The sequence below is a fragment of the Telopea speciosissima genome, chromosome 7 (genome assembly GCF_018873765.1).
Source record: "Telopea speciosissima isolate NSW1024214 ecotype Mountain lineage chromosome 7, Tspe_v1, whole genome shotgun sequence".
In the NCBI taxonomy this organism is placed as follows: Eukaryota; Viridiplantae; Streptophyta; class Magnoliopsida; order Proteales; family Proteaceae; genus Telopea; species Telopea speciosissima.
In genome coordinates, this window is record NC_057922.1 from 66,536,871 (window position 1) to 66,553,544 (window position 16,674).

General features: G+C 37.7%; 1 protein-coding gene across 2 annotated transcripts in view; it reads right to left on the bottom strand.

The window, feature by feature from the left end:
* The window catches only part of LOC122667189 (phosphoinositide phosphatase SAC3-like), a 69,883-nt gene extending 55,205 nt beyond the window's left edge, over positions 1-14,678 (bottom strand). For both annotated transcript variants that reach the window (XM_043863418.1, XM_043863417.1), the window contains exon 1: positions 14,287-14,678. In XM_043863418.1, the coding sequence (XP_043719353.1) occupies positions 14,287-14,382 (96 nt within the window). In that variant the 5' untranslated portion in view covers positions 14,383-14,678. The remainder of the gene's footprint in view (positions 1-14,286) is intronic.
* Positions 14,679-16,674: the final 1,996 nt, after the last annotated feature.

Here is a 16,674-nt window from a genome sequence, read left to right on the forward strand (position 1 = left end):
TCACCCATCTCTTTCTAAACTACAGTTGATGGTTCCTAGTTGCAAGTCCACGTCTCTTCTTGAGTGTGAAGCTTGTGAACTAGGCAAACACCATCGTGCCTCTTTTCCTGCTCGTATTACACCTAGAAGTTCTTCCTTATTTTCTTTGGTGCATCCTGACATTTGGGGTCCGTGTCGTGTCCGTAATAGGTTAGGTTTTTCTTATTTTGTTAGTTTTGTAGACGATTATTCTCGTTCCACTTGGGTTTATTTGTTGAAAGACCATACTCAATTTTGTACTATATTTAAAAAAAATTATCAGGAAATAAAAACTCAGTTTGACAAGTCTATTAAAGTTTTTCATTTTGACAATGCCCTTGAATACACTCAAACTGAGATTTCTGCTTTTTGTCTCACTCATGGTATTGTTCATACACCCCCCAACAATGGGGTGGCCGAATACAAAAATAGACATTTACTTAAGGTGGCCAGGTCCATTATGCTTCACATGAATGTCCCCAAGCGTTTTTGGTGTGATGCTGTCCTCACTGCCTGTTATCTTATTAATCGTATGCCATCATCCGTGTTAAATAATAAAATTCCTTTTTCTCTTCTGTACCCAAATCATTCCTTGTTCACATCTCCACCACATGTGTTTGGTTGTGTCTGCTTTGTTCACATCCTTCATCCAATCATTGATAAGTTGTCACCTAGGTCTATCAAATGTATTTTCTTGGTTACTCTCAGACCCAGAAAGGTTACAAATGTTTTGACCCTATCTCTAATAAACAGTTTATTAGCGCTAATGTTACCTTTTTTGAAACTACCCCTTATTTTACTTCACCTACACCGTCTCCTGATCCACTAAAGAACTTCTAGGTCCTCCCATACCTGTGTCCATACCTATCTCTCCACCTGTTAAGGTCTATCAACGTCTACGTTGTCGCTCACGTGTTTTACCCTCCACTACCACTGAACCGACCTCCATTGCCGCTAGTCCATTACCCTCTGCTCCTAGTATTCCAGAGTTGCCATCCACTAATGCAGATGTTGCTCCTCTTGCCCCGCCATTTGATTCTGAAGCTGAGGGTTCCCTTGACTTACCAGTTGCCATTCGTAAAGGTACTCGCTCATGTACTAAAAAATCTCATCAATCTCTCATTGTTTATCCCATTGAAAAATATGTCTCCATTTCTCATCTTCCATCTCACTATCACCCACTTACTTCTGCTTTATCTACTAACTTTGTCCCTACAACCTATCGTGAGGCTTTATCTCATCCTAACTGGAAGGCAGCAATGCACACCGAAATGGATGCTTTACATTCTTGCCATACTTGGACTCTGGTTTCATTACCCACTGGGAATGATCTTGTCCGTTGTCGTTGGGTTTATACCATCAAATACAATGCTGATGGTTCTATTGATTGTCTTAAGGCCCGCTTGGTTGCCAAGGGCTATACACAGACTTATGGTGTTGATTATTTTGAAACCTTCTCACCTGTTGCTTGGTTGAATTCAGTTCGGGTTCTTATCTCTTTAGCTGTCAATTTAGATTGGCCACTCTATCAGATGGATATCAAGAATGCTTTTCTTTATGGTGATCTTCAAGAGGAGGTTTAAACGGAGCAACCTCCCAGGTATATTGCTCAGGGGGAGGATTCTACCAAAGTATGCCGACTTCGTAAGGCAATCTATGGGTTGAAACAATCTCCAAGAGCATGGTTTGATAAATGCAGCTCCATTATTACTCAATTCAGGTTCTCATAGTGTTACTCTGACCATTCTGTCTTTGTTCGCCACCAGGGCTCAATGGTGGTCATAATGGTAGTTTATGTAGATGACATTATTATATCTGGTAATGATGCTTCTAGTATTGCTCAAGTTAAAGCCTATCTTCATCAGCACTTCCAGATGAAAGACTTGGGTATTCTTAAATATTTTCTTGGTATTGAAGTTTTGTGCAGCAAGAAAGGTATTAGTTTATCACAGAGGAAATATGTTCTTGATCTCTTAAGTGAAACTGGAATGTTGGCTTTTAAACCAGCTAATACTCCCATGGATCCCCATCACAAACTTGGATCAAGTGAGAGTGAAGACTTTACAGATGTACATCAGTATAGAAGACTTGTTGGCAAACTCATCTATTTGACTGTTACTCGACCAGAGATCTCCTTTGTTGTTCGAGTTATTAGTCAGTTTATGCAAGCCCCGAAGAAAATTCACTGGGATGCTGCTTGTCGTGTTCTACGCTATCTAAAAGGTGCTCCTGGCAAAGGTCTTATTTATCGTCCCAATCGCAATATTAATCTAGTTGGGTTTTCTGACGCTGATTGGGCTAGTGCTGATGGTGATAGGCGCTCCACGACTGATTATTGCACCTTTGTGGGAGGTAACTTAGTCACCTGGAAAAGTAAGAAACAAACCACTATTGCTAGATCTAGTGCTGAGGATGAATATCGAGCGATGGCACATACTACAGCTGAGTTGATGTGGGTAAAATCCTTACTCCAAGAATTGGAATTTCCAATCACTCAGCCTATGCAAATGTTTTGTGATAATCAAGCCACTATCTATATTGCTAAAAATCCCGTATTTCATGAGAGGACAAAGCACATTGAGGTTGATTGTCACTTTGTTCGAGATGTTGTTATGAAGAAGTTGATTGCTACTCCGTTTGTCTCTACCGCCAATCAACTTGGTGATATGTTTACTAAGCCGCTGTTTGGACCTACCTTCCGTCAGAGTTGTTCCAAGCTGGGTCTAGGTGATTTGTATGCTCCAGCTTGAGGGGGAGTGTTGAAGTACTGTTCATAGTGATTTGGTTTTTGTGTTTTATAATTAGGATTATAAACTCCTAGTTCTATTAGGATTTGTTCTATTTCTATTTTCTGTTTTATATTTGTGGATCCTATTGTGATTAGGAATCCTTCTTGTAATCTGAATATTTGAGTAATATAAATAAGACAATGCGGAGGGGGACTGTGTACTTGATTTTGACAACCACAGTCCCTTCTCCTACTCTCCATCACTTCTTCTTCTCTTCTCTTCTCATTCTCAGTTTTGGTTCTTTAGCTTTATATTCTGTTACAGTTTTGTTTATTTGTTTTCATATACTTAGCTTATTTCAAGTCTTTGTCTGTTAATTGAACTATGGTCCAATTATGGTCCAAGTTGTGGTTCAATTTAAGTGTTTTAATTTCAGTCTTTTAAATTAGAGTGCATCCAATAAGAGGACCCAGCACTTAAGTCCATATTGACTAAGTGGCCAGACCATTTATTAGAGTTGTCTATATTGACTAAGTGGCTAGCACATTTGATGGAGTCGTCAATATTGACTAAGTGGCTAGACGTCTTTAATGGAGTTGGTTGGGGGCTTGTCCTAGTCCAACTCCACAACTAAGTGGCTAGACATCTTTAATAGAGTTGGTTGGGGGTTTGTTCTAGTCCAAGTCCACTTTTGCTTTGGATTTGTTATATAAAGAAACTTGCATGAGAGGGTTCATCACCTTACTCATGATTCTGAAATTGAAGTTTGTTGTTGCAACTCATCTTCTCCGTAGAGAAGCCTTGTGTTTGATCAAGGAAAAAGGGGTTGGTGTTTGATCCAACTGATGCCTTGCAGTGTGAAGCCCGGGTGGATCTATCTACTGTTATTTCCCTCTTGCAACTGCTGGTTTATTGTTTAATGTTACCTAATCTCAGATTCAGCCATTAAGAAGTAAGTTGTTCTTGAAGTTTCTGCAACTAGAACCTTATCTTAGTAGTTCATATGCTAGGTTCTCTTTTAGAATAAGCAAATCAGCCACCGGCCATTCTGAATCTTTTCAACTTTTGACATAATGTTCCATACCCTCATCCATGAACTCGATTTGAATTTCAGCATATTCTGACCTGTTGATTTTAAATTATTAGAGTTATTCCTGTTCTGCCCTGTGTTGAATCTAGTACTGTTTTCTGACTAGATTCATTGATGTCGCATCTGAAACTTATGATTTGATTTGTGCATTGATTCCTGATCTTGTTCATTGCCTATTTCAGATCTGTTATCAGTATATAATCGATTACTTGCTACTATTCTTATATATTGATTTCTGACCATTACACCCTTGCCAGCTATTGTGGGTTTTTTCCAATCTGAATACTGATTTTCTGAGTCAAATTTATACACTGTTTGACTTCTGATTTCAGTAGCTATTGTGTCATCTAAGTTCTGTTTTATTTGTTGAGTAATTACCTATTTACCCTTCTCCTAGACCTGCTAGGATTACCCCTTTATTCTGAACTATCCTTTGGCTGAAAGGTCCTGTTTGGCTACTGTTTTGATCATTCAAATTCAGTACTACATTATCCCGTACAGAACAAAGAACCACCACTGATCCATTCAGTGTTTGCACGCGTTGTTCCTAAGTTGTTTAACCTGAAACCTAGAGAAAAGAAAGATAGATAGGTTGCTTCGATCGGCTGGAAGATAAGAGTCCAGGTTTATTTGAGAATGTTTACTGTTTTAGATTAGATAGAGTTAAGGTAAAGTAATGATTTCAGTTTCAAGGTAGGATTAGGACTTATATTTTATAAAAGGGCATGTAACCCACGATTGGGATCTGGATTTTGGAATTGAATGAAAAGTTTACCTTGTTGATGCCCAGAGCTGTGTGCGCACAAGTCTCTTCCTTGATTTTCTCAACCTCGTCTCAGGTTCTGTTCCTGCTCTTCCTCTTCTCTCTTGTTATCTTCTCCTTTCCTTCTTTATTTCTTTACTTCTCTCCTATTCCATATGCCTTCCAATTTCTGTTTGGGCCATTAATGATCACTAGAGAATTCGCTGAAACTCATTCAACACAAATCCAATTGGCTCAAGATTTCGGGGCTTGAATAACCTCCCTAGGGCGATTGAAATTCAGGAACCCAGGTCCAGAAGACTCTCTGCTGGGAGATCTTAACCAATCTCACAACTAACTTGAACTTCTTCTACCAGATCTGAGCTATAGGAACAGCAGATCTTCTTGATTGATGTTTTGGGTGTTCATTGGTCAGAATCAAGAGACCATCGAGTTTCCCCCCTTCGCTTGCAGTTTCAGACCCTTCCAAGGCCTAAGCAGAGAACCATCACTTGAAATCAAAGTTGCTGGTTTTGGTTTGAGCTCAAAGGTTGAAGACAATCTTCGATAGGTGCTTGAATATTTCTATTTCCTGATTTCCGGGATTAACTTTTCCTGTTTCTTTTTACCCTTCTTGTCCTTATTTATTCTCCTCTTCCTAATTTGTCCCTCCTCATTAATTAAAACTCCTCCTTTATACTTTCACTTTTGTCTACCAAAGTACACTATTAAGTTTTTTGGTTATTTACAATTCTGCCACTGGTCTTATATACTTCAAGATATTTACTGTTTTGCCACTAGTGCTTGTGATTTGAGTTATCTAACACTTGGATGGGCCCATAGCAAACCCATATTGGATTTCCAACCCCGGGATCGCATCAGAATTCCAAAAGACCGGTAACAGGTTACAAAGCTCTATCCAAACCTGGAACTAACCGAAAAATATGTCCATCATCCACCACAGGTTCATGAAACGAACTAACATATCAGCTTGATTAGCATCAAACATCTCAGATAAATCCAGCATGTGGTGGCTTAAGACATCGACGAAAAGTTTCAAATTACAAGATTTTCAATTAACAGAAGCACAGAAAAAGTTTCAAATTACAAGACTAGATTAGGAAATCGCTACTAAAAATACGTAATTTCTTGGGAACCCCACCCTCCCTCCCCCCGTCTCCCCCCCCCCCCCAAAACCCACACACCCAACCCCAAACCCACACACCCAAAAAACAAGATTGAACTCTAAGCTTTTCATAGTAGCAACATCAACAACAATGGGAAAAAAATAATAATAATAACAATGATAATAACAATAACAACATGGTCCACTTTCCTTGATGGACAAATATCTGTCAAATGTTAACTCTGTCAGTGCTCAAATTTTGTGGACAACAATCCAAAAAAGTAATGTTTAGCAAAGTTCCAAGCATGTAAGGAGAACACCTGTTAGAGAACCAGAACCGAGAAATAGGAGAAGAAGACGTGAGGAGAAGAATGAGATGGTGAAGAGAAGAGAACTGTCAAATATGACAGTCTCCCTCACCTTGCTTGTATTAATACTAAAGGATTACATTAAGAGAGGGAATTCCTAATCATGTTAGGATTCCAAATTACAATAGGAAAAGAGAAAGAAAATAAGAAACAGAACTAGGACTAGAAGTAGTAACTCAAACTAGGACTAGGAAACTAAGACATAAATCTAAAATAAGAGAGAGACATGAAGAGGAGAGGAATCTCGGGAATCGAGATATCCTCTTCTCCCCATGGACTCGATATACTTCAACACTCCCCCTCAAGCTAGGACTAGAAGTAGTTTAAGAGAGGGAATTCCTAATCATGTTAGGATTCCAAATTACAATAGGAAAAGAGAGAGAAAATAAGAAACAGAACTAGGACTAGAAGTAGTAACTCAAACTAGGACTAGGAAACTAAGACATAAATCTAAAATAAGAGAGACACATGAAGAGGAGAGAAATCTTGAGAATCGAGATATCCTATTCTCCCCATGGACTCGATATACTTCAACACTCCCCCTCAAGCTGGAGCGTACAAATCACCTAGACCCAGCTTGGAACAACTTCGACGAAAAGCAGGTCCAAACTGCGCTTTGTAAACATATCACCAAGTTGATTGGTAGTAGAGATAAACGGAATTCCTACTAAAGAATTACATTAAGAGAGAGAATTCCTAATCATGTTAGGATTCCAAATTGCAATAGGAAACGAGAGAGAAAATAAGAAACAGAACTAGGACTAGAAGTAGTAACTCAAACTAAGACTAGGAAACTAAGACATAAACCTAAATAAAAGAGACACATGAAGAGGAGAGGAATCTCGAGAATCGAGATATCCTCTTCTCCCCATGGACTCGATATACTTCAACACTCCCCCCCTCAAGCTGGAGCGTACAAATCACCTAGACCCAGCTTGGAACAACTTCGACGAAAAGCAGGTCCAAACTACGCTTTGTAAACATATCACCAAGTTGATTGGTAGTAGAGACAAACGGAGTAACAATCAACTTCATAACAGCATCCCAAACAAAGTGATAATCAACCTCAATGTGCTTGGTCCTCTCATAAAGACACGGTTACTTGCAATATAGATAACGGCTTGATTATCACAAAACATTTCCATAGGTTGAGTGATGGGAAATCCCAATTCTTGGTAAGGATTTTACCCACATCAATTCAGTTGTAGTATGTGTCATCGCTCGATATTCAGCTTCAACACTTGATCAAACAACGGTGATTTGTTTCTTGCTTTTCCAGGTGACCAAATTACCACCCATAAAGGTACAATAACCAGTAGTACAACGCCTATCACCATCAGCACCAGCCTAATAAGCATCAGAAAACCCAACAAAATTAGCACTCTGATTAGGTTGATAAATAAGATCTTTTTACCAGAAGCACTCTTCAGATATCGCAACACACGGCAAGCAGCATCCCAATGAATTTTCTTTGGATACTGCATAAATTGATTAATAACTCCAACGGCAAAGGATATATTTGGGCGAGTGACTATAAGATAAATAAGTTTGCCAACTAATCTTCTATATCGATGAACATCTGAAAAATCCCCACTCAATGGACCCAAGATAAGGGTCCATAGGAGTATCTACTGGTTTGGAAGCAACCATTCCAATGTCAGTCAGAAGATCAAGGACATATTTCCTTTGAGATAAACTAACATCTTTCTTGCTTCGCAAAACCTCAATACCAAGAAAATATTTGAGAACACCCAAGTCTTTCATCTGAAAATGCTAATGAAGATATGTTTTAACTTGGGCAATACCAGAAGCATCATTACCAGATATAATAATGTCATCCACATAGACTACCATCACCACTACCTATGAATTCTGACAGCGAACCAAAGACAGAATGGTCAGAATAACACTGTAAGAATCCAACCTGGGTAACAATGTAGCTGAACTTATCAAACCATGCTCTTAGATATTGTTTCAACCCATAAATTGCCTTACAAAACTTGCAAACCTTGGTAGACTCCCCCTGAGCAACTTATCCTGGAGGTTGCTCCATATAAACCTCCATTTGAAGATTGATATCCATCTAATATAAGGGCCAATCAGAATTAACAACCAGAGAAATAAGGATACGAACAGAGTTCAGACGAGCAACGGGAGAGTCTCAAAGTAATCCATACCATATGTTTGAGTATAGCCTTTAACAACCAAACGGGCCTTCACCGCTCATCAGAACCATCTGGATTGTATTTGATAGTATAAACCATGGACACTTAACAAGATCCTTCCAACAAGCAATGAGACCAAGTCTAAGTATTCCGAGATAATAAAGTATTTATCTCGGTATCCATGGCAGCCTTCCAACTAGGGTGAGAGAATGCCTCATGGAGGGTGTGAGGTATAAAGTTAGTAGATAAAGCAGAAGCAAGGGGTTGATAGTGGGAAGGAAGGTGAGAAATGGAAACATAGTGCCTAATGGGACAAACAGTTAAGGATTTGGGGCGTTTGTGAGTACAAGAACGAGTACCTTTACGAACAGCAATGGGTAAGTCGATGGAGCCTTCAACATCAGAGTCAAATTGAGTATCAGGCTGATTGGCGTCCGCTGTAGTAGTAGTAGGCAAGGCCGAAACATTAGAAGTGGCAGGGGATGGATCAGGTACAGTTTGTGGAATAGTGGAAGCCGGTATAGGAGCAGCGGTGGATGGTACGGTCGATGGTCGACGTCAACGACGGTGTTAGACTTGAATTGGTGTAGAGAGGGGAACAGTGACAGGTAGTGGTGGACCTAGACCGTGGCGTTGCTGGATGCTTCTGATCAATAGGAAGAGGAGAAAAAAAAAAAAAGCTTATGATGAGCATCTATTTGAGTCGATCATTTCCAAGATCTAATTCTAGTTTTTTCTTATGTAGTGGAAACGCTTCACAATCTGCAATTTTACGCTACACCCCTTTGCCTAGCCAGGGTAAGCGTTCAACACCAAGGTCGTTATTAGTCGTTGACTAACCTTCTCTTGTCATCAGACGACCAAGCAGTTACCTTCACTCCACTTAAACACTGGTATGAATGAATGACCACTCCATTTTCAAGCTTGCTCTTCAAACCCTCCTATCGCTCTTCTCTATGAAAAGGTTCTTTCGTAAACACTCTCAATAAGACATCCATTCCTCTTTCAAACGAAAAGAGAACTAGACTTTTCTCTTCATCATTGAAGAAAATCATTGTGCACTATGGATGGTACAGAACTAAGAGAAAAATAAGGAGTATTTTCAAAAAATGTGACATTAGCACTAATAAATTGTTTATTGGAAATGGGATCATTGCAGTTACACCCTTTTTTAGTACGAGAGTAACCAAGAAAAAAACATTTAATGGACCAGGGAGATAGTTTATCGATGGAGGGATGAAGCATGTGCACAAAACACACACAACCAAAAAGACGTGGTAGAGAGGAAAATAAAGGACTATCAAGAATAGAAAAAGGAATTTTATTATGTAAAATCGAGGACGGCATACGATTAATAAGATAATAAGCAGTGAAGACGACATCACGCCAAAAACGTTTAGGGACATTCATGTGGAGCATAATAGATCGGGCAACCTCTAGTAAGTGCCGATTTTTACGTTCAGTCACATCATTTCGTTGTGGAGTATAAGAGCCCATGGGTAAGGTAAAAATCAAAATTTTCAGTTTGAGTGTACTCAAGAGCATTATCAAAACAAAAAAATTTTATGCATGTAGCAAATTGAGTCTTTATTTCTTGATAAAAAATTTTAAATACAATAAGAAATTAAGCCCGGTCTTTTAACAAATAAATCTAAGTGAGTCGAGAATAATCGTCCACAAAACTAACAAAATAAGAAAATCCTAACCAATTACAAACTCGACACAGACCCCAAATGTTAGAATAAACTAAAGAAAACAATGAAGAACATCTAGGTAAAGTACGGCAGGAAAAGAGGTACGATGATGTTTGCCCAGATCACAAGCTTCACACTCAAGATGAGATGTGGACTTGCAACTAAGAACCATTAATTGGAGTTTAGGTATGGATGGGTGACCAAGGCTTAGATGTCATTCAATAGGGAATGGTATGGTAATGGATGTAGCAGCAGTGGAAGAAGGTTCAATACCATCCAGGTAACACAGCCCATCGCGCTCAAGCCCTCCACCAATCATCTTCCTTGTCTGAAGGTCCTGAAAAACACAATAAGACAGATAAAAAGTTACAGGATAATTAAGGGACTTAGTAAGTTAACTAACAGATAAAAGATTTAAAGGTAATTTAGGAACATGAAGAATAGGAGAGTAAGTCATGGAGGATGTTGGAGAAACAGTTCCATAACCAATTACTTAAGTAGAGAACCCATCAGCAAGGATAACATTGGAAGAGGTTTGAACGGAATTTATGGAAGAGAATAAACTTGACTTACCAATCATGTGACATGAAACACCCGAATCAATAAGCCATGAAGTAGAAAAAGGGAAAAAGGCAGCATTACCTTTATAGGCTAGAGTGGCGGTAGAGGTGGAGGCAGATGCAGCTTCAAGTTGTTGGAAGTGTTTGACTAGTTGGTTGTAATCATTATGAGACACAGATGATGTAGTAGAACTCTAATTCATTTCACTGGTAGGTTTCTCAGTAACAATGTCAGTCATGGCAGCACTGGCTAGTTCATTCGCCCACTCAGGTTTGCCATGCTTAGCCCAACAAGTGTCTACTTTATGATTTGGTTTGCCATAATAAGAGCACTGGCGGAAAGATTTGTCAATGGGTTGATGACTTGAACCTCGGCCACCAGAGCCACGGCCACAGCCTCTAAATTGGCTACGACCACATCCTCATCCACAATTTGCAACAAAGGTTGTGTTGTCCATGGTAATATTAATAGGCTTGGATGGAAAAGCCAGATGGTTAATACGAGAAAAAACTTCATTGAGAGAAGGAACCTTCTCTCCTGTAAGCAACTGACTCTTCACAGACTAGTAGCCAGAATATAGTCCAACCACAAATTTTGCAACATGGAACTCAACTCTTTGTTGCTTTAACTGATCCAGATTAGTAGTCAGAGGCTGATGTATCTGCAGTTCTTCAACTATGCCCTTATAACTAGCAAAATACTCATTCAAGGTTTTATCTCCTTGTTGGAAGGTAAAGAGTTTCTCATAGAGATCATACATACGAGAGATATTCCTTTCTTGAGAGAAGCTTTCACGTAAGTCCAATTCAGACATCATTGGCAATGGTGTGAAACATCACATTGGAGGCAATAGCAGGTTCAACATTGTTCCATAACCATATCTTGATAATAGAATTTTCACGCATCCACTCATCATGAGTTGAAATTGTGGTAAGATCACGATCAGGAGGATCATTGGTAATGTATTTCAGTTTGCCCTTGGCATGTATGTGAGTTTGTACTGCCTGGGCCCATAATAAATAATTTGCAACTCCGGAGAGTTTAATAGTAGTTATTTGTACTTGAGCATTGTCCATTGGTGGTTTGGGATCGGCCATCAAACCAGGATAACAGCAACAGCAATGTAAATCGGCTGATAAAACCAGATTAGGGTTGAAAACTTGAAATAACCCAAAAACAGCAGCAGTACGTGCAGGAGTAACAAAATTAGGTTTTGATAACCTAAATCAGTAGCAGTGCTATTGGTAGATCCAATAGCTAGAACAGCAGTGGTACTCTTAGCAGTATCAATTATAGCAGAAATAATAACCAGTGCAGTAGCAGCACTCTCGGCAGAAACAAAATTAGGGTTTAAGGATCCAAATATGCAGAAGCAAAATTAGGGTTTATGAACCCAAATATGCAGAAACCAAAGCAAGCAGCAGTAGGGGATATTAATCCCAACCCAGAGCAGCAGGATTAGATTGCCGAGTGGTATTCTGGGAGAAGAATAACAATATTCAATAAACTCACCAGAAAATTGGATTGATTGGAGAAGAAAAGAAACCCTGCGATGTTGCTGTAGAGTTAGAAACAGAAATCTCATGGAATAAACTTCAATCTTCAATAATAATCCATTGAATGGATATAAAAATAAGAAATCCTCAAGAAGAAATCGTAGAAGTGGTCTTCAAAAGGTACCGCAGTCTGAGAAGGGACTTCTCCAATCGATCTTACATCTAGATATATACGAGAATCCTAGTTTTTAATTGAAAACTACATTTAGGGTTTAAATTGTATTAATATGCAGCATAGGGTGCTGCACCCCTTTAAGAAAAGCTAAATGAAGAAACCTTCAAACCAGAATCGCAGAGGGACAACCAATTTAAAGGTCGTGCTTTGATACCATGTAACGAGAACACCTGTTAGAGAACCAGAACTGAGAAATAGGAGAAGAATGAGATGGTGAAGAGAAGAGATCTGTCGAATATGACAGTCTCCCTCACCTTGTTTGTAATTATACTAAAGGATTACATTAAGAGAGGAAATTCCTAAACATGTTAGAATACCAAATTACAATAGGAAAAGAGAAAAAAAAATAAGAAACTGAACAAGGACTAGGAAATTAAGACATAAACCTAAAATAAGAGAGACACATGACGAGGAGAGGAATCGAGATATACTTCAAAAAAGCACAATCCCATTTTCCCATGTGGAGAGCTGATTTGCTTCTGGGATGATGTTTGGCCGTGCCACTCTCCTCAGAGATGCATGCCAGAATTTATATAAATTCACACATATTGAATTAAGAGACGGGAATCAAATCAAACTATTGAATTAAAGGAAGGGAAAAGTTTTTGTAACCCGACAACACTAATAAACACCCCAGATGCTTGCTTGAGCAACCTGAGGAACGGGGAATGGCGAGGACAATAGGTTCTCAGTTCTCATGACTTCAAAGTGACAGACTATATTCAATATGAAGGAGAAAAAATTCTCTCCCTATTCAACTACCCATCCAAGAGCATTTGGCATCAGAATACTTATTTTCTTTTTATTTTCTATGGACTGCATAAATCTTCCAGCCCATAAAACTAAGGTTGCTTTTCAAAATCTAAAGCTTCAAAATAAGTTGAACATTCAAGAGGCAAAAGTCCTAAGATGATGGGCCAAGGGTGGAGAACTGGAGATGGGACCTTCGACTTGAAACGTGGCTAAATCAAATGGGAGCCTCATATCCAGTGATTGGTTTGGCCAGAGGAGCATTCCAAGTGGCTCAAAAGGCAGACCATCAAGGAAATACTTCTTCAATGGACCATCAAAAGTATCTTTCCTAAGTATTAACAAGAAACATTCTACTAAATGAAAAATGCTTTAAGAGCCCAAAATTTTGTACGGGCCCCAAATCGAAACATCATTCAGGCAAATGCAACATCAACTTAGTTAAACCACAAATATTGATTTATGTATATAAGATACTAGGGTATGACTTTATAAGCACAAAATTTCATTATTTTGCTGAAACAATCAATTTTTTGCTTCATCACCTTTTTTTGCAGTTCAATAGCTGCAACAGCAGCTCATAAAATTTGGGAATACAAATGAGAAAATAAATGAAGAAGAGATTCGATCTAATTTTGGGATATTTGAACTAACAAATTTGAAGTCTAACTATGATTATTTTGCCTTTAATCTCTTCTGTTTCAATGCCTATACACATTCTGGAGGATAATTCTATCATTCACTAAAGAAAACAACGAGACCAGGAAACCATGATTATAGTTGAATTTTCGTATGCATCTAGAAAAACTAATGAACCGCCAGATATCATCACAACTGGCATTCTGAAAAACAACAGAAATAAATATCTATATTGGATCATAAGAACAACGGACAGTTAATTAGTAAGAACAAATATGAATTCCAAAACAGATTTAGAACCTCCTTGCTAAATGATTTGAATAGTTGACCAACAGGTTAGTCCTACGTATAAAAAAAAACATTAACGAAATCCAAATACACAAAGTTGGAAAAGTGGATAACCATACTCGTTATACACAACTTGGCTTAGAAAATCAACAATTACAAACAATAGGAGCACGGCATTGAGAATGGAAAACTTTAAGCAAAATTCCTCCCAAATCCGGAACAAAGGACCGGGGAAATTTAAAAGAGAGAAACAAATAAATATTTGGGATAAAATTATTTTTAACATCAAATTCAATATCTTCAAAAACAAAAGCCATAAATTAGACGGACAAACCAAATCAAAAGTAGCAAATAATAACAAGAGAATACTCAAAAATTGATTTACCGATCGAGTCTCGTAGAGCTTGAATTTCTGCAAATAACAACCACTCGGATCCGGCTCCTCCTCGATCCAAGCCTGTGGCTCGTTCTCTGACGCCATGGTACGGATCCCGAGCCTCAGGCTCGGGAGTGATCACAAGGACATGCGTTCGAAGAGATCACCAGAGTTCCGAACTCCAAAACCCTAAAACAATGCTCGGTTGCTTCAAATATAACATTTTCCTCCAAAATCCTGCAAGGCCACTATACACCCTTCCGTTCCATTCACAAGCCAATACACGCAATCGAGCAAACGAATGACCGAATTCAGATAATGAGAGAAATATAGAGAGAGATGGAATCTCTCAATCTACAAAACCCTTCTAACCTCAGAAATAAAACGTTGAAATTCAGAAGGGGAGAAGTAAGAACCACCCAAAACCAGAATTTGACATATTTATGATTTGAAATAAAAACTTTTTTGAATAATACAGATCAAGAAAGAAAGCTCCCTTTACTTATAAAAAAGGGTGTCAGTTTAACCATCGAGACAGCTGTGATGACGACTCGAAAAACAACTAAGAAATCAGAAATTACACTTCTCAGCAAGAAAACCAGTGTTTGAGAAGGAACCTTATGATTCTGAGATGGATGGGGAAGAACAAAAAAAAACACAGCTTCCGTGAATGCTGGCTGAGTCCACAAAAATAAATAAAATAAAATATATACGACGGATGGAAAAATAAAATTTGTATTAACTTTTCTATTACTTGCAATATAAGACAGAAACAAACACAGAAGCCAAATAATAACGACATATGAGGTATGTAAATAACAAATGATAAGTAATAAGGTTAAGGTCTCATTAAAAAAAATTAGTAAGGAATAAGAGCAATAAATTTTTTATTATTTTTTTGTTAAAAAATTTTATTAAAGTATTAATTAAGTGCTATGTTATAAATTGGTATATACGAATTTACCCAAAAGAAATTATTAAAGTTAGCTACATAAACGCTTGGAAAGGTCAACACCACCTCATAACAAAGAGGTCATGACTCATGAGTTCAATTTGGGTCCTACTAATTAAAAAAATATTTGTATAATATGATATTAAGTATCAACAGGAAGAAAAATTACCTGAAAATACTATCCTTATGATCTCAAAAGGGCAAAAAAAATCCTATTCTTATTGTAATTTATCATCAGATTATTTTTAAAGTAACCCATTGTCCCATTTTAGTATATAGGATGATGTATATCAATCTCGGCCGATATTGATAATCGTATTGATATAGATCGGTCATATCAGGTGAGGTCAAACCATCTTACACTAGAAGGACCGATGCCATAGAATTTTGGATCATGTTACCTTTCAAAGATATTAATACCATCGATCAATATCAATCTACCGAAATCAATATATATCAACCAATACGATGCCAATACCTAAATCTATGGTCCCACTGTCCAACTAATCATTGGGTCTTTAATAAGGATGTCGACCAAACATTGTTTATGGTTTTAATTTTAATTACTTATTGATACTTAGAAAAGAAAAAAGATTAAACAATGGTAAATGTCCAATTCGACTCAAGTCAAACAATGGGCTTGTACTTTATTGAAATAATTTTTTTCAACAACAATATTGCTAATTGCTACATAGGAGTCTAGGGAAAGTGTTTCCATGGCATGTGCACCATAATCCACCTAACTATGTCGTGTGGAAGGGTGGTATGACAATTTCATATCTTTGGATATCTTGAGAATGATTTTGATTGGTCATATGTGAAATTTCATATTAAAATCCTATATTTAATTGTGTGTTTCTCTTGTATTTTTAATCATCTATGACTTCTTAATAAGTTTCATTTTTCCACCAACTACATTGAGGTTGTAATTTGACAAATCAATAGGTGACTTTGGGATCACCTACACGCAAAATTTCAATCACATCCAACTTGCCACGATACCTTAGAAATATTTGTGTCATCCATGGATACCGTAGTGATGTGACTTCCACGAAAACTACTTGCATTAGATAATATGTTTTAAATTTTAATTTCTTTGTATGCATCCCTTCTTTCCACGAATATTTCTTCACTCATACAATCATGTTTTTTATTGGTGAATTAGCAAAATGGGTTATTTATTTATAAATTGTAAACATTTTTCTATATTTCTATGATAGAATCAAATATTGGACGACTTCATTGGGATGCGAATATACTAATATACCTTATGTTGCAATTGTTTAAGTGTAGGAAATAATAAGTACTTATTCTAACAATCAATATATATGTAGTTGTAGTTCCATTGGGGAAGTCTTTCCTCCCACAGTCATGTTGTATATTTGAATCTCAAGTTAGGTGATTGGGTAGATCCCTAGGTCCTCGTTGTTCCCTGCTCTATTGTC